This window comes from Ixodes scapularis, unplaced genomic scaffold (genome assembly GCF_016920785.2).
Source record: "Ixodes scapularis isolate PalLabHiFi unplaced genomic scaffold, ASM1692078v2 PGA_scaffold3__209_contigs__length_174095766, whole genome shotgun sequence".
NCBI classification, from domain to species: Eukaryota; Metazoa; Arthropoda; class Arachnida; order Ixodida; family Ixodidae; genus Ixodes; species Ixodes scapularis.
The window spans coordinates 74,772,132-74,791,576 of NW_024609868.1; the positions used below are offsets into that span (position 1 = coordinate 74,772,132).

The 19,445-nt window shown below is 47.6% G+C and overlaps 1 protein-coding gene across 1 annotated transcript in view; it reads right to left on the minus strand.

The window, feature by feature from the left end:
- Nucleotides 1–17,091: 17,091 nt before the first annotated feature.
- LOC115320766 overlaps nucleotides 17,092–19,445 on the minus strand; it is a 38,701-nt gene continuing 36,347 nt past the window's right edge. Inside the window, exon 6 of the mRNA XM_040218472.1 lies at nucleotides 17,092–17,294. Within this exon, the coding sequence (XP_040074406.1) occupies nucleotides 17,092–17,294 (203 nt within the window). The remainder of the gene's footprint in view (nucleotides 17,295–19,445) is intronic.

The following is a 19,445-nucleotide window of genomic DNA, read 5'->3' on the forward strand; positions in this document are numbered from 1 at the left end:
GGAGCGTTGTAAGTCGAAAGGCTTAACTTTGCCGACCCATCTCTTGTTCGTGTGCGCTCCCTGCGGTGACGACTGGATGTTTCGGTTCCCTTCCCTCCTGAAATGTCTTAGCGTTCCTTTTCAGACAGTCAGCAGCTCGCACACAGCGTAAATTTACCATAATCAGAGCCTGTATGAGGGAAGAAAATGTCGCACTGAAGCCGGTTCATTCGAAAGATGTGAGGAGCTGCGGGACTGCACATAGTTCCGCGGTTACGGCGATAATCAAAAATATAAATTTGGTACTTTCAATTTTGGTAACGCGTTGTATATTACGTTTCTTTTATATATGTAATAAATTGTACAACACTGCGATTTTAAAACGTATATTAATGTCGTATAAACGCGCTCGAACACCACCGCGGCGCTTGACACGAAACATTTTTTTTTTCACGTCGATGCCAGAAATGTTTTCATGTAGTTGCGCCATGGCCTTCCTTCTTCGACAATGTGACGTAATCACTCGGAGTCAGAGCACTACGGCTTTCTTTTCTTGGACGTGTTGGTGAAACACGGAGCGTCCAAGGTCAGAACTGCGAGGAGAGCTGGGAGACCGCGCACGGCCGACGCAAATACGTCGCAAACAAAACACGGTAGAGGAAGTACGGCACGCATGCTTTCACATTCACAACTCATAAGAAGTGCTTAGGTGTACCTCAAGTCTTTTTGTGACATGGGCTCCACGGTACGGACATTTTCGTCCGGCCAGTGTCGCGTGTTATTTCAGCTGCTAAACAGTGACAGTTGTGATTCGTCGTCGGAAAGCTCAGTCGGCTAAACGGGTATCCAAACAGGACACTACAAAACGCACGACTCCGACAAATCGAGAAAATTGAAGCGGACGCTTCCATTTTTACGATTTGTCGGAGTCGTGAAAATGTTTGCAGGAGTCGTGTAAATTTTCATGATCACGACTTCTGTCCTCGCCTCCTTTACTTTTCTCTGACGTCGGTGCTCGTCAGATTTGACGTCAGGCGCCACCTGCGTCTGGCTCACTTCGCCAACTCCCTCGCGTACCGCCGGCGCCTCGGCTCGAAGGCCAAGGAGGTCCGGCCTCGGGTGGATTTGGGATACTCCTGCGTCGAAGGTACGTTTCGGCCGCCTGGCTCAGCTTTCTTTATCAAAATCAACGTTCGTAGCTCGAAAAAAAAAATAAATAAATAAAGTGCAGTGCGCAACAGTGAGACTTTTAGTTGTATGTAGAAACACTGAGAGCTTAAGAATATATCATTTATCTTATTGGAACTCCAAACCAACCAGGTTTGTTTGTCCATACGAGGTACATTAGGAACAAGAGCCGCGAGAATCCAATCCAATCCACAGAACTGCTGGAAGATGACACGATCTTGGATACCACGCGCGCTGGTCTGGCTTGCCCCCTAACACTCTAACCTTGTCTTTCCCGTTTTCGGGACTTGAAAAACGGCGGAGGTCTTGAGCGATTGACCGACAGCCAACAGAGCGTGTGAGTGGCTCTCCGGACCCACGTGATAAGCAGAGCAAGGCCGCCGTGGAGGAAGCGAGGGAGAGATTTGACGGGGGGAGGTTTCCCCCCCGGCAACTTTGACAGAGGGAAATTTCCCCCCGACGGCGGGAAGCGGAGCACAGCACGATTTGCCGGAGTCGTGGGTTTTGTAGTATCCTGTTTGGACAAGCCTTAAAGGGATGCTGAACCGGAATCTAGATTCCCCAAAACACGCGGCAAAAGCGTGCAACGGGGATGCTACAAACACCAAAACAACACTCATACAGCCATACATCGAACGGATGACCGTATTAAAAAAAAAAAAAATAAAAGAGAGCGCATTCGTTAGGAATGTTGACTTCATGTTTCTCCGAGAAGGAGAAGGAACGAAGTCAAAAAGCCAAATTTGGGGGTTTTACGTGCCAAACCAACGACGGGCATCTGGCACGCCTCAGCGGAGGACTGAGGGTTAATTTGGACCGCCTGGGGATCTTTTGACGTGCAACCGAAAGCTCGGTTACACGGCGCCTCCTCCGCAATAAGCCTCCGTCAGATTGCGGGCACCTCGGCCGGGATTCGAACCCGCCACATGGGGATTTGTAGGCCAGCGCTCCCGCCTCGAAGCCACCGAGGCGGCTTTAAGGAGAGGGAACGGCCTCGCTTCTACTCTGCCTCGCGGCCTTTAGGGAGCGAAGCGAAGAGAGGAGGAAACTAGGTATCTTGGCGGTCACGCGCCTGGTCGGCCTGGTTCAAATCCCGACTTCTTTTTCCAAAAATACGGCCGTCCATGTGAGATACCGCCTTACTAATAGTGTTGTAGGGACTGTAGCGTCCCGCCTACATCTCCAGCATTGTTTCTTTGAAATCCAAATTACGGTTCACCACCGGGGTTATGACACGCCAAAAATCAAATATGAGATAACTGCACCCCTAGGACCCATTGTGTGTTCCTATGATCCTACTAAATTTGTTTTGAATATGGCGCGATAGTTTCGTGGATAAATCGATTCATATGCCAGTCCCCCGGATCCGCCCAATTCAAAAAGGCCGCCGTGGCTGGGAGGCTGGTGACGTCGCCAGCCTCCTGCGCGGCGTCCCCTTGCACACACTCACAGAGTTGGCTGTCTTGGCTTCACGAGCTTCATCTTCCTTGTTTACATTCCGCCTTTCGAACATGCGGTCCGTGACAACTACGTCTACGGCATCGCTCGCCTTGTCAGAGCTTTTGACATTGATCACAGCAGCGATGAGAGTGATTGCTATCGAGAGATGTTGGAAGCTGTTCATTTCGACTGCGGCCCGCTGGCGACCAGCTCCAGCGATGGCGAGTTACGGACGAACTCGCCGTGGTCACTGTCGTCCGGGAATATCTCGCAGGCGCATGCGGGGTGGAAGGTTAACGGGCCGGTGGAGAGAGCGAGACTAGAGTTCGGGTTGCCGAGTTGCGTGAGTAGTTTTGATCGTACCGCGGCGAGGAGGGCTCGGGCGATCATGGGGGCGCCTAGAATGAGAGAGCGTTCATGATCACGTGGTTTATGGACACCATGGTGTGACTAACTTGGGCAGTGTTGCCTGGTCGCCGGATGAAAATGATAAAAATGGTAAATTGAATAGACGCTTTGCAGCAGCTGTGCATGGACGCCGCCATAACTGACCTTCAGTTTTTGTTTCCTCTTATTTCGTTTCTTTCACTTCATCATTACCATAGCAGGCCAGGTTATTGCCATATTGGACTCAACTGTGTCCTTTTCTAAAACATCGGCCTTTATAGAGGATCGTCAACTACCGTTTCAGTTGTTCGGCATCTCGGTAAGACAAGAGAAGGTCAGCAATGGCGGCTGTAATTTGGCGCGTGTGTAAAGCGTCTATATTGCAATTACCGGAGCTCTAAAAATCACGTAACTTGGTATATATACACTAAGTAGCCTATGAGCGTTCCATTTCTAGAATAATCTATCCGTTCAATTTCCGTGTCATAACGCCTTTAAGGCGTTGGTGGGCTTGCCAAGTTCGAGCAGCGGCCACTTTGAATGGCCGACCGTCTGGGGTGAGTTGGTGGGTCGCTCCGAAAATGCGAGTCCATCTTCCGCTCGTCGATAAGGAGCGGGTCGTACAGAGTGAAATTCTGCCTCTCTCGAGGATTTTGAAAAGCGCTCCGGATCTACAAGCTTGCTTCTTCGGTGTCCCATGCTCTGCTTTTGGTGTCTTGGAAGATTGTTGAAGCTTCCTGGCCCACCGTCTGGGGGAGGATCATTTTGATTGCTGTGCCATTTTGGTTCACTTATGTGCTGTGGCTAGGTGCAGTGGCCGCTTCCACTGCTGTGTTGTGGCCACATCAATATTTGATGTCAGAAGAGGGCCGCTTCTGTAGCTTTTTGGTAGCCTGTTAAGGCCGGTTCACACATGCAGCGAAGCGCTGATGTAGCGCTGCTCACGTGCCGTCAGCTACTTGCCGGGTGCCATGAGCAACAGTTTTGACGGTGCGATACAAAGCTGATGAACGCTGCCGTCAGCACGCGCTTAGCGCGAGGTCAGCGCTATGCTTGGAGCGCTCCGCTGCATGTGTGAACAGGCCTTTAACGTCCCAACCTTTCTGAAAACCAAAAAACCGCACATAAATGCTTGCATGGCAGTTGGTATGAAATGAAATCTTTACACCTGCATGAAGGCACAGTAAAGTTCACAGTGTAACTCAGTTCTGTGAAGTTAGGGATCTCACAAAAAATATGCCATCCTCGTTAGTTACACTCACATCACTTGGCGAAAACTCGATAGCGTGCTGGAGCCTTTGCGTGACACGATTAATCACTGCTGCTGGTCGGTTATGCAGATATGAAGGCACATAGGCATTAAACATGCGGTAGTCGGAGGTAGAGGTGACATTGGTAAAAAAAAAATCCTTCTCGAAGTCTGATAAAAAAATCTGACAAAGTAGGACTTCAGCAAGACCTGTTAAGTTTTGGCGTTCGGAGTTCTTGAGGTAACATTACTTCAGTTTTGGAATCTGAGCTTCGGTTTCATTGTTGGTTGATATCTGGAGATCTGTCCTGAAGCACTCCACCTAAGATTCTTTGAGCAGCAGCCACTGGCGACAGAAGTAGTGCTGATGCTGATCGCTTTTTCCGAGCAGGAGGAGGATTGCAGCTGGTGCAGAGCTGCTTCATACTCGTCCTCGGTACCAGCTCGAGCGATCTTGCGCTGCAACCGCAGCACTTTCGCCTTGTCGACATTGTTCTCCTTGCGGTTGCACCGCCTCTCCCAGGTTTGCTCCCGATGAAAGTCACAGACAGCAATAAGGCTTTCAGGAAAAGCTGCTGTGATGGCATTCATTTCTGCAAGACAGCAGTCAGTCATCCAGTACTTTGGATTGAGCGCCGGGCACCAATGCTTAAAGATGTTCAGGGGCGCATTTTTGTGTGTTTTGATGTTAGGGATGAAAAACCTAGGTTAGTAGCTAGGGTATATAAATCGGGCTGGTTTATTTTGAATCATTTCCAACTGGTTAACAGGAATTGGGACGCCAGGGTCCCAAATCAATTAAGCATATTCTAGTTTTGAACGCATAATTGTTTTATAGAATAATGATATAATAGGAGCAGCAGCCCATTGAAAGTTATGTTTTTAGAACCCTAGCGTAGGGCTAGCGTTGCTAGTAATGAAATTGATGTAAATTTACCAGGTAAGATTAGAAGTAATAGGAACGCCTAAATACTTGTACGATTCGCCGAAATCGAGCGGGCTGAAAGCAAGGCAATCTATGGGTAAGTCAGCGTGGCAGCGGAAGATTTGCATGCATTTTCACTTGTTAACATTTAGCGTCATATGCCACGTTTAGAACCAAGAAGTGATAGCTTTAATATCAGATTGCAGCGCATGCACATCATTGCTAGTGGTTATTTCCCGGAAAAGAACACAATCATATCCGAATAGATGGATCAAATAGTAGATACTGATTCAAAAGATGGGGCGTTATCTTACGAACGTCTTGTTTTGGCACATGTAGCACAGACCACCATATCCCGTTATGCGCATTGTAATGTAATTTAATTTATACACAAACAAGCAATGGGATCTCAATAAAACAACTCTGATTTATTTATAAATTCCAACCTTGTTCGAACCTGGTTTATATGGTATTTCAACCTGATATATTTACAGATTCCAAGCCATGAATTTTTAGATTAGACGCGAAGTACTTTGCAGTGCGGCGGCTTCGAGCGGTTTCTCTAGATACGCTACCCTGTCTGTCATAATCATGCCTATGTTGACCAGGAATGGCCATAGAAAATTCTGTATTACAATCCTAGAATTTTTTTGACTCATGGTCACCTCTTGTAGCGAAAATAAAACTCAAAAGAAAATTTACTTCGTAAAAAAAACAATTATTACCTAAATAAAAACAACCATGCTGTATTTCGTATTCTTTTTTTTCTTACCTTCGTACGTTGTTTAACGTAGCTTTTCGGTCCTGAGCACACGGTTTGATACTACAAAATTGAAGTCCTCGTGCTATCCTTCTCTTTATGGTTTGTTATTATTTATTACATTATTTATGCAGATTATATTGTCGTTTGCTTGTACTCTAAGCACGTTTAGGGCAAACATTATGATGGTCAGATACAACCGCTTCGTAATGATTTTGCCATTTTTTTATAAACCGTGATATTTGTAGGTACTCATTTAACAGGTAGGTAGTTCTCTAGTAATCGTCTAGTTTTTGGAACATCTATACTTCGTTTCAGCTTCGGTCCAGACGCAGCCGATGCTACAAGCGCGAGCATGTTGCCCAGAACAGTGCTTGCACTGTACGAGCGTGCGTGCTTGGCAGGGATGCTGAAAGCTCGGAGCTCGCGCTTGTAGCTTTGGCTGCGTCTGAACCGAAGCTGAAACGAAGTATAGCACAAACCATCTCGTCCCGATAGGTAGGTAGGTAGCACGTTGTGACGAAACTTGTTATGCAAAGAGACAATGCGGTCTAAGAAAATATTTCTTGTTTATTTATAAATTCTAACTTTGTTCCAACTTGGTTTTGCGATTGGACACGAAGTACTTTGTGATGCAGTGCCTTTGAAGACAGATTCTTTCGATAGGCAATCCTGTCTGTCACAGTCCTGCCTAAATTGACCAGGAATGGTCGTACAAACTTCTCTATTACTATCTTTGTAATTTGTATATTGTAATCCTGAAGCCAAGTATTGGCTTCAGGATTAACGACCGTGCCCAAGACAAGCGCAGTCGAAATAGCAACTTCTGCCTTCAGGTAGGAAAAATCGGTGGCCGAGCGGGCTATAGTCTGTTGCAAAAAAGATCAGCTCTAGATGAGCCGTCCCCAGCGCGAGCTTTCTTGCTTCCTCACTGCTTCGGCGCCCGCGAAGCCACACACGCGGAAGGGTGAGGAGCGCATGCTGGAGGTGGAGCACCTACTGCTGATCTTATGTTGCAACGGGCGCACACCAGCTCGGAGCACGTGAAGCGAAAGCTCGCGTTGCAGAACCCAGGGATCCTGGCATCAATCCCCACCCCTGCCCGTTTCGATATAGATGAGCATCACACCGGCCTGCGGTCGTGTATCACTACTGTGTGGTGCCCGCTAAAGACACCAGGCTAGCGGTCGTGCTCTACTGGCTATAATGCTCATCTACAGCTGAGAGACTAGCCGCCTCTTGAGGCAGACTAAGTTCAAGCTGTATAAACATACCCACAACCTAACGCTTTTTTTTTTGGTTGGGGGGGGGGGGGGGGGGGGGGCTTTAGGTGTAGCGGCTTAGCGCCGTTTTATCCCTCACGAAACAAAAAACTCCGCGCGTATATCGGTGCCTCGCAGTCTACATGGCAGCGGCCAGGACGAAGGGGAGAGCTTTGCTCCTTCTCTCGTTTTTCCGCCACGAAGCAGCCACCAGCGGAAAAAGACCACTCCAAGCGGATGCCAAGCGATCCGGAGCCGAAGAGCGCAGGTAAGTCAACAGGCATCTTTCTTCCTTTGTTATATCGCTTGTAGGGAATCAGCAGTACGAGCTAAAAGCTCTAATGCGAAGCGAGGGTCGACTCAACTTCTCCGGAAATGTACGGAGAAGTCACATGACCCGCCTTTCCTCGACGTCACCCGCAAACCCTCATGGAACACATGGCCGCCCAAAAGACCTCATGCCTCGCCAAATTCAAGAACTCACCAACCTCGTGACCTCACGCCCATCACCGAACATATGAACTCGCTGACTTTACGAACTCACGCCCCTCATCGAACTCACGCCCTTTAACAAACTCGTACACTCTCCAGACTCGCACTCCTCTTCGAACTTATGAACTTGGCCAGCCGGGGCCAGCCGGATAGAAGAAGAATATGAATCCTACACTCTTAGAAAAAAGGGTATGTATAGTCCTCCCTTAGGGGAGGAACGGTCTTGTAACCTATGTTCCTTTAGAAAGGGAGAAACTTTCGTCCCTAAAGCAGGGGAGCAAAGTTCCTCCGTCGCTTGCATCTCAATATGGCGTCCCCGAATCGAGCAAATCGAGCCCAATAAGGCTTGACAAGGACGCTACGTCTCTTGTACGGGACGAGAGCAGCAGCAAATGAAAGCGTAACTCGAGCTTTCCGCAAACTGTGTTTATTTCCGAAGTCAGATTCCCCCCACAGGTACAGAAACTTGCGTTTCGAAAGCAGTTACTCAGTCTTCTCGTCGAGAGCACAGCGATGTTAAACGGAGACAACCGATACCCAGTTACTTCGCGCACTTTGTGTCTTACCTTTGGTGTTCCTCGAGTCACAATTCCTTCGTCAACCGCACGTCAGGGAGAAGGGCAACCTCAATCCGCGAAACCAAAAGCCGCTCTCGAAAGAACAAACTCGAAGCCGCTGCGCCGCTGTTTATCGCGTAGCGTGCAAGAAGGTTAAATCGCTAGCCACCAGATGGCGGGGTCAAGCAGAGTAATTGCAAGTAGCTAGGCTAGATGGCGCTTGGTAGCGCGCAATTCATGTTTTACAAAAAATAATTTGCTTCTTTGAGGTCATTACTGCGCTTGGGGATCCTCTACTATAGACCATTCCATTTAGCGCTCTCTGGGCGGCACCATTTTGTTTGACCGCAGCGCCCTCTCCACACATCCGCGAAGTTCAGCGGGTTCGGCGGGGTAAAACGAGAGAGAGGGCACGCGCCCGACTCCGCTAGCAGACGACAAACCGGGAGGTTACCGTTCTCCATCTTTGGGCTGTATCGGCGGGCTCTACCGAACATCAAACTCTCGCTCGTGGCTGCCGTTGTGGAGTGGTTCGCGTTCTTAGAATAGTTGTGGCTACTCCAAAATCAGCCTAGAGCTCTCTGTTGTTCTTTTTTGCTAAATGATCAACTGGCATATCTTTTTTTCCGTTACTTAAATATCAGTTGAGTCAGCCGGCAGTACTACCCTCAACTACTGCGTGTACTGCGGCAGGAGAGCACGTTTTATTTATTGTTTCAGACTTCCACTCATGTTCGCTAAAGGCCTACACCAGTACGAACTTTTGTATAGTAAAAAAGGTACAGCAAACCGGATTTTCTTTTCGCCAAAGAGACCGGCCAATCTGACACAGTTTTCGCTATTTTTGTTTTTTTAATTGCACGCACGTAACAGCTCAATCGGACCCTGTGAGTCTTTTCATCTAGCATAGTATTACACGATAACTGGCATACCAAAATCTGCGCATCTGCGCTTGAAAGTTCCAAAATGACGCGATTTTAAACAGAGTTTGCAGGCCAGCCGGTCGCTAGCTGCAGCCTACTCGGCGGAGCGGAAGACATGCGGGGTGAGAGGGGGAGTGCATTTTTTTCTCTTTTACCCTCTCTGCTATGACCCTAATAGAACGGTCTATACACACATCACGCTTAAAGCATCAGGGGAACATACACTGAGCACATACACGACGCACAGACGGAACACCACACTAGCCCGAACACTACACCCGTGCTCTGCGTTTCCGTCTTTTATACTGGTCGTTTTGAACGTACGGAACTTTTCGGTGACTCCCTAAGAAATAAAAAATATACCCAGCATGTTGATTTTTTCCCAGCAATGTCATACCTCTGAGAGTATTTTGACTGGCTCAGGGGATGAATCTCTTATTAAAAAGTAAACGCTCGATCATGCCGTAATTATTTGAAAGCTAATAAATCAAGCCGCTCCAATGCGGTTCGAAGCCACGAGTTTGTTTCTTCACACGGCACGCCGTAGCCTGTATTTCTATTGGTTTTTCTATTTGTGCTCTTCGCGCAAAGCTGCAATTGCCGTCATGAATTAATCTCTGTAGAGCGGATATTCACTCAGCTGGAAGTGATGCTTCACGGGCTAAGAAATCGCTTTTCGATCAACTTGAATGCAGCCAAAGCCGCGACTTGCGGCAGGTGTTAAGTGTACGGAGCTACGCCGTGGCGAGCCCGAAAACTTCTAGCGCTCATCCCAGCGCGCCACGGAGGGCAGTTTCTCCAGGAACTGTAGTATATTTAAACAGCAAAATAAAGGGTAGCTTTTCTTTTTTTCGATTTTACTTATTGTTTTTTAATGCCGAAATTCCATACTGTAAAAATACGTACTTTCCGTCATGATTTCGTACTGTTCAGTCCTTGCCCCAGAGCGCAATCGCTCTCGGGGACGAGACAATTCCGACAGTCACATTGGCCACTGTACGATAGAAGCTTCTACTGTTCAGACCAGTGTTCCAACATGACTATCCGCACGTTGATCGATTGCACGTAATCCCTGAAGTGGTATTAAACTTTTTAATGTAAAGCGGAATGTCAACCTGCGACACCCCGCCCCCTCCGATCACGGCCCGACCAGCGGCATCAATGCCCAACACTTTACGATCTCATTTTCCTGTTACACCACTGATACGCGAACACACGGTCACATCGGCGATAATTCCAGTCTTCTGTTCACAACCCACAACACTGCCATCACGACGTTGCAGCTATGTTGCTGACACGCACACAGAACCACGTTGAACGCCGGTAGCACTCGGCATCGGAAAACAGAACCGAACTCAGGGGGGAAGGCACCCAGGCAGCCGGCAGCAAAACCTGCCTGTCTTGGACGCAGTTCCTGCGGTTTCCATTACGTCGAAAACGTCGACACAGTTCCGCGTGGTTTCGCTACTGTAGTGACTGCAGTGCTGTAGTTCCGTGCCGCGCGAGTCCCGCAATCCGGAGACGGCCATCGCCCAGTGTACGTGGCGCTGCTGGCAGTGCTCCGGAACTTCGCTGTTTCTAGCGGCTTCGTTTGCTCGTTTGATAAAATTAGTGATAAAAACGTCAATGCAACCGAAATGTTCTGCACGTTTAGACTAGAAGACGGAATTACAGGCGGCCTTCGCTGCCGCTGAAGCTCAATAACCTCAACAGCTATTTATTAAATAACGTGCGCGACCTGATCTCAAAACGAAACCGAAAGGCGATGAGTCGGGATGGCGAAAGCTTTCTCCCGTCTGCCTGGAGAAGGAGAAAAACGTTTCGTTCCTCCCCTTTTCTCGTGTCCGCTTGGGGGCGCGTCGGTAGAAGGGACGAAGACGCGCCGTTGCTACTTTTTTCCTCCATTTTTTCTTAGAGTGTAGAGTGCACACATAGCTCGTGACCATCGCCAACTGCCGACTATGATCGAATGCGAATATATGTAAACAAATAAAGGGCAGATGACTCCCCTTCATATGGTGACCCGGGTGACTGCGACCTCAACGAACCGAAATCCGCGCATGACAAGGCTACGCAAAAGCAAGTCACCGTCGTTTTCCTCGCAGCTTTTCTCACAGTATCCCAACATGGCTGACGCGCTAACGCCAGTTGTGGGAGGCCGGCCGCAGAACAATTGATTCAGCAACTCGCCGCTGTCAGCAGACGACTACCGACATTCTGGACTGCGGACCCTGAGTTGTGGTTCTTGTAAGTAGAGCAAAAGGTTTCCCGCAGAAACATCAGCCACTCAAAGGACAAAATTTCGCGAGGTCGTCACGTCCTTATCGTTTGCAGAGGACTTATGTTGCGCTTTTTAGAATCCCACGCCGATTAGGGAGAAGGAAGGCACGAAGGTGTGAATGAACGTACCTTAGCAACACCACGCATCGCGCAAACATCACCTTCTGACGCCGTGACGACATCGCAGAGATTAGTCATCAGTGAGTCAACCAATCAACATCCAAAGAGCGTTGTTGACGTCACTTCCCTCTCTCTGGTCGCCCCGGGAGTCGAAATACCGCAACATAGGGCCCCTGATGCACATGAAGTAAGAGGCATCGTCCTCTCTCCTCCATACCAAGAGCCCTATGAACACCTCAAGCAAGAGCTAATCCGAAGAATCACTGCGTCAGAGGAGCGACGCCTGACCACGAGCCATCGCAGGTCCTCCTGCGAGTGGAACAGCTTTTGGGGAATCGAGCCTCCTCGCGGGATTCTTCCATTCTTCAAGAACTGTTTCTGCAGCGTCTGCCTTCGAATGTCCGCAAGGTCCTTGCAACGGCACGCAACATTCCTCTCGACGACCTCACCGAACTCGCCGACAGGATTCTAGAAACAGCCTCGTCTATGTTTCAGGCGACCACGTACCCCACCAGTGGCCAGCCGCCACATGCGACAGTTTCACCTCCTTTTGGATTTCTGAAGGGTGCACGACGACGTCGCCTATACGATGACTGGGGTAGCTTCTCTTCGACAAAATTGTCCTAACCCGCCTGAACCAAATCGAATCAGACGCTATTCTTCAAGAGACCGATAAGGGGGACACCGCAAGTTTGCTGGGTCAACCGGACCTACGGAACCGTTCGCGCAAGTGTTCACCGTGCTGCAGCCGGTCACAGGGAACCCCCAGGAGCACTTACTGAAGATGACAAGTCATGTGCTCGCTCCTTCTCTGGGTAACCTTTTCTCTGTCGTGGAACACAACACAGAAATAAAATTTCTTGTTGATACTGGGAGCATATGTAGGCGTAGTACCACCATCTGCCACAGCGCGTAAATTCAAAAACGTCCCTTCGAGCTTACAGGCGATAAATGGATCCGGCATAGCTACATACGGACAGAAGTGTCTCACTCTTAATCTGGGATTTTCGTGAATTTTTCGTTGGATTAACCTTATTGCTGATGTGCGCCATCCCATCTTGGGAGCAGATTTTCTCTCAAGCTTCGGCGTCTGCGTTGATTTATGTCATTCATGTCTTTAGACACTACAGCCCAACAAACCATTACAGGGGCCATCACAAAAGACCCTCTCTCACCCTCACTTGCACTCGAAAGCACCACTTTTATGTATGACACCTTATTGAGAGACTTTTCGGAACTGGCTAGACCAAGCAACATTATGCGGCCTTCAAAACATAATGTCACACACCACATAGTAACAACCGGCCCTCCGGTTTCAGCTCGCGCTCGATTAGCTCTGGAACGCCTTCAGGGCCCGTTTGCTCGAAGCACTAACCGCGGCTAAAGTTAGCCGCAGTACCTAGGAGAGGGATTTTGAGATCACGTGACTGGCTCGGTAGGGATGCGGGGAAACATGGCGGTGCCCCAATGAGTGAGCGCCGCTCGCTTTGGAACTAATATGTCGTTGTGGCTGCAATATCGGGCGCGTTAGTCAGCAGCGAAAGGTGCAGGAGGCTTTCGCTTTGCCTTACCTCACTTAAACCGCAAAGCATGGGCCATGACATCGCCGCATTTTTTAGATAGTGTTTCGAATCTGGGTACTCCTAAGCCTAAATGAACGCGATAATTGTCGACATAGCAACGTCTTTGGAAAGCGGATTGTTGATAGCACACAAAAGCAGACGGCGTCCCAACAGACCATTTTTTTTTAATTATCCCAGCACCGAGGTGCATGCTACGACTGTAGTTGCACGCGTCGCACGTGCTGGTGTCTGCAGTAGTAACCGTTCTAAAGCAAAAAGTAGAAAACAAATTTTGCTTTGCACGCGCGTTCGTTAAAGCCGTATTATGATTTTTTACTTCAAATCTTCTATAAGAGGAAGGCCAGCGCGCGTGAACCGTAGCATTATACTTCCAGCGTTCTCCTCGCGATGCTTGGATAATTTAGAAAAAAGTCTGTCGGGACGCTGTCTGCTTTTCTCTGTTATCAACAAACCGCTTTCCAAAGACGTTGCCATGCCGACAATTATCGCGTTCATTTAGGCTTAGGAATATCCAGAATCGAAACACTATCTAAAAAAATGCGGCGATGTCATTGCCCATGCTTTGCGGTTTAAGTGAAGTAAAGCAAAGAGAAAGCCTTCTGCATTATTCGTTGCTGACAAACGCGCCCGATATTGCAGCAACAACGACATATTAGTTCCAAAGCGACCGGCGCTAACTCACTGGGGCACCGCCATGTTTCCCCGCATCCCTACTGAGCCAGTCAAGTGATCTCAAAATCCCTCTCCTAGGTACTGCGGCTAACTTTAGCCGCGGTTAGCGCTTCGAGCAAACGGGCCCAGATCGCCCGTCAAGAATTTGACCACATGTAGGAATTCGGCATCATTCGTCCCTCTTGGAGCTTGTGGTCGTCTCCGCTCCACATGGTGCCTAAGGTGACTCCAGGTGGCTGGCGTCCCTGTGGGGATTATCCCGCTTTAAACAACGTAACACCGGCTGATCAATACCCCGTGCTCCCATTCAAGACCTCTCATTCAAACTTCATGGAATGAAAATGTTCTCTAAAATAGATTTAATCAAGGTTTATTACCAAATCACCATAGAGCCAAGCGACATTCCAAAAAGGTATTATCACTTTATTTGAACTTTACGAATTTATGCGCATGCCACTTGGACTTCGAAACGCTGCACCAACTTTTCAGCTATTTATCGACCAGGTGGCAAGAGGAGTCTACTTTTGTTTTGCCTATCTAGCCGATCTCCTATTGCAAGCAAATATCAAGAAGAACATCTGGAGCACCTCCGCCTTGTCATGACAGTCTGGAGGAGAATGGCCTCCAGACGTGATCAATGAGGCCAATGAAGGGCAGATGACTGCCCTTCAAACTCACCGACCTCGCCAAGCTCACGCCCCTCACACCCCTTACCCAACTGACAAACGCTCCTAACTCATGAACTCATTGAACTCACGCCCCTCACACAACCTCGAACCCAGTTTTCGAGGCTTACTAATTCACTCACCCTCACCTCACGCCATATATCGGTGAGGCTGAGTGAGGTGAGTAAGTGCACTCGTGAGTTCATTTTTCCGGAGTATGCATGTTTAGGATATATTACGCCTTGTTATGTGCAAGTGCTTTTGGACATCGCCTGCTACGGGCTGAGTGTGCTTTATGTTACGTTGCTGCGTGTGTATAACTCTTTTTCATACCACTTGAGCGTGATGCTCTTCGCATGAAATCCGTCCCATAAACACATTCTGGGTTAAAATTCGTAGTGGGTGCTACGAGGCTAGAAATGTGATCCTTATACACGGCTTCAAATCGAAACTAACCCGGCGAAGTGCGTCTTTGAAGTCGATTCTCCACGCTACGCCTCCATTGCACTGATTAGGTCAACTGCGATGCCGACACGTGAGATGGACAGCCAGCTCAATGCGGAGGGATCGCGCGGATTGAGCTGAGCGGAGGAATGGACGAGTCAACGCGGAAACGCAAACCTGGAGCTCCAAACTATACTCCGTTTCACCTTATGCTGTACTGCAGCGAAGGCTAGAAGCACGAGCTCATAGCGTTGGCAGCTGCCCTTGGCGTACGAGAGCTTCTGCCGCCGAGATGTGCCCTAGAACAAGGAACTCGCGCTTGTAGCCTTTCCTGCGGTACAACACAAGGTGAAACCGCGAGTATAGGCTTCCTCACGCACAGTCACTCCTCGCTTCACTGCGCTAGGGAAAAATAGCGTATAATTTCCGACTGGAGCTTGTGCCATGCCACGTCGGAACTGCAAAGGCTTCGGCAAGCGACAGCTTCGCGCTCTCAGAATAGACCGCCATACTGATGCCCGGTTTTGTAATATGGGAAGGAGATGGAACTATATATATAGGTACCTCTTTTTTTAGCTTGTTTTCCCCACCAGCCCGGTGTTTACTATACTTCGTCTCACCCACGGTGGTCTCACCCTAGCATGGACTAACCGCGAAGGTTGTGCTAGCGCGAGCGGCCGACCTTGACAGCCTTGGCTATACTTCGTTTCACCTTATGTGCGAGCGAAGGCAAAGCTGGAAGCGCGAGCACGAAAGCTCCGCGCGTTCAGGCTTTGCTCGAGCGCGCGAGCTGGGCAGAAACGCAGAAAGCGCTGCTCTCGCGCTTTTAGCTTTGCCTTCGCTCGCAGATAAGGTGAACCGAAGTATAGAGCACTTGCTGAACGAGCGCTCGTGCAGCCGCCATGGCTTCATTGAAAGCGACTAGCTCGCGCTCTTAGCACGCGCGGCTAACAGTAGTCCATACTAAGGTGAGACGAAAAATAACAGAGCATAATAAAGAAATTGAACCACACGTTCTGGGCACGCGCGCTTCGCTCTGACCAGTGCTTTAGTCGCACGAGGATCGGCCTTCGAATCTTCGCTTTCTCGGAACAAAAAAAAAAAATAAAAAATAAAAAAAAGCGGTTTGTTGCTTTCGCAGTTGAAGCGCACCGCTAGTAGCGTTAGTAGCGTGTCTGTTCGATCTCCTCCCCAATACACCGTTCACGCCTAAGCAACACTGTACTTAAGCTGAGACTGCAGCACGGTGGACTGTAGCCAATGTCATAATCACGAGAGCTCGAGGTCGCTGCGTTGAAGCGTTCTTCCGCAGAACGAGCGCTCGCGCTAGAAAAGCACGACTCGGAGCGCAGGTTAGCTTGCGCTTGTAGCTTTGACTGCAGTCTCAGCTTAATGATGAAGGGAGTGTAGTTACAAACACGACGGTATTCGAGAAATGGTGTCCGTTGTTGCTGGCTTCACACTCTTCGTTCGCGTGTGCGCATATTCAGGCGAGGCTTCGTTGCCATGGTTAACATTGCCAACAGCATTAAAGGTCCGTATTGTGCGGAATGAGATGGCAGTGTGTCGAGACGAGGTGGATGCTTCAGCTTTTTTTGCCGTGCTTTTCAATCGGCGGAAAGTGAACAAAAGTTCCTAGAAACGAGGACTTCACGCAGATGGCCTTATTTTCTCCAGTGCCTAATACTTCTACTAGCTTTATAGGAAAAACGTGTTTAGTTCAGGAAGCTGACCTTTCTCTTTGCATAACACATAAAGATAAATCGCTGATGAACTGCCGCCCCTTGTACTTTAGCACTTCTTTAAGCGCTGTTTTTGTGAAACTATTTTCTTAAAAATGACTATGTGTCTATTTACTCGCAAAACACTCGAAGAGCCAATCTTTGTGATCTACGAAGTCAGCTGAGCAAATGATGAGGCGGATTGTTTGCTCAAAATTAAGTTTGTGCTTTTGCATTACGCTTTGCATTGCGCAGACTTCATTTTTGGATCTACACGGATGTTCCCCATCATCATTCGCTGAGCTGATTTTGTACATCGCAGAGATTGGCTCATTGAGTGTTTAGCGGATAAGTAGACGCGCACTCATTTTTTAGAGTGTTTTGGGACGCTTTTTGTAACACTGATTCAAAACAAAATGAAATTTAGCATTTGAGGGTCAGTTTTTATTCATCCTTTGAATTAGAGTTAGTTATGTTAATGGATAATTTTTCGACTTGATCACAAATTGGCTTGTCGTAGAGAAATATTTTGCTTTCACCGCAAAACTGTTTGTAGTATTTGGTGCAGTTCTCGCTTAGAGAAGTTTCGTTTAGATTTTCATGCCTCACCCACATTTCGCAGGCTGTTTCGCAGGGTCTTTGTTTACCTGAAAAATCATTTAACAAGATTATATTTGTAATATATTCTAAAATTTACCCAGAGATGAAGAAGATAAGAGACCTTCCTAGACATTTCATAGCCACGTCTATTATGAATGAGACCTAACACCAGAATAATTTCACGCCATCTTTGGAAGTTATTTTATATCCCGTGGAATGCACATACAAATAAAACACTAACCAATCAAGTTTGAACTGTTCAGCGATTGTTTGCAGTTAATTTTCTTCGCTAATGGCACACTCCCATTACAAATTTTGTTTCAAAGCCATCAAAATAAAATTATGTTAAATTATCCTTTTATCATATTTTAGGTTTTTCTAATAATAATGAGCGAGAGACAAACCAAAAACAAAAGACTATTGTATTCGATTATAAATAAATTGATTGGCTTTTTAAGAATCAGAATGGTGGCATCCTTTGGTGGAAACTACCAGAAAATGTAGAAAGAGCGAGAAAGGCAGCCGGGATTACCTGAGGTACGCAACATAGTGTCAAGGATATAGGCTTTGTTTTAAGCATTTGCATCTGAAAGGAGGCTCGAGGGACAACTTCGATTTTCTCATATTCTAAGGTTACTTCAATTTTCTCAGTTCTATCATGCAATGCATGGCTGTGTATGGGCGACATCTACAGCCACTGCAGTCTGTTTTCAAGGAACTATGCCAAGAGCCTAAACCGTTGACTAATATCATTATGTATATACTCACGCCTTCCTTTTTGATAAGCCCAGTGCTTTAATGTTTGCAAGGTGCGTAAATTTTTATAGCATTCCAAATAGTGTATTTTTAGTGTATCTTTTTTAAACAAGTTATTTCACGCTAGTTAATTTTTATTTTCTTGTAGCTGACTTTCTCTGAGACTTCTTGGGGCTGACGACGTATTTTGACAAAATGCGACGCAAGAATGGGACAGAGCAAGTAAGACAGTACGAAGCGCTACTTTCAACTGAATGTTTATTGAAACAACACACTATTTATACACCCAATCGAGGTTCTGAAGCAAGAATTCAGATTCCTTGTCTGTGAGATGCACTGAGGGGGCACTTATGCATTTGTCATCCCCCTGCATTATAATGTTAAATGACTCGAACATATCTCTCAAAATTTTACCTCTCAGGTTTCCCAAAATTTTTGTTTCTTTCCAGTTCCGGGGCGCAAAGGCGTCTTTCGCAATGAATAGCTAAATTGCCCGAGGGGTTAATTCCTTGCAGATAGCGCGTGCTCTCTTACGCTTTCATTAACGCATCTGCCCGTTTGGCCCACATATCCTTTCTCGCACGTCATTGGAATTTCGTATACGACCGAAGATGCGCATTCCACGAATTTTCTAGAGTGTTTCTTTCTGCAAACGTCACTTCCGTCTTGTTTGTTGTTAATTTTATTGCATAGGCTGGACAGCTTTTCCGGGGTCGGAAACACAACCGGCAAATCAAAGTGTGCCGCCACTTTTTTTAAGTTGTGTTAGACCTTGTGGATATTGGCTAAAACAGCGGGCCTCAGCCTCCTCCTGGGCTCCTGTGCTTCCAATTCTTCCTTTTTCCTCTTGGAAACAAGTGTTTCAGCCACCTCTTGAAGAAAATGATCAGGGTAACCCGACGATTTTAGACGTTCTACCTGGTTAATAAAACTACTTTTCTACGGCGTGCTGCCACGACTTGGCAATAACCAGCTTAGAGTGTGCTGAATTAAAGGGCAAGACAGTTTTCTTTGAGTGTGGTCTGTACTCCCAGCACACGTGCTCTTCTTGAAAATCTAAACTGAAATCTAGGAATTGCAGCTTTCCTGACGCCACTGTTTCACGAGTAAACGCTAGTCCACGCGAATTCATACTGAAAATAACCAGCACTTTTTGAATGAGGTTGTCATCCAACACAGTGGGCTGCGGTACCAGCAGAAGGAAGTCATCCACGTATATTAGTATCGTAACATCCCCTTTTTCTTTTAGACTGGTGAACACTTCCCGGCCAAATCGCTCGAAAAAAATGTCGCATAGTATGGGGGACGACTTGTGACCCAATACAGATCCCATGCTTTTGAACATACAAGTCACTTTCAAAAGACACAAAGGTAGAATCCATGTAACTTGAGAGCAGTTATATAAATAAGTCCACACTAAGCCCGCTGGAGTTCCTAGACGC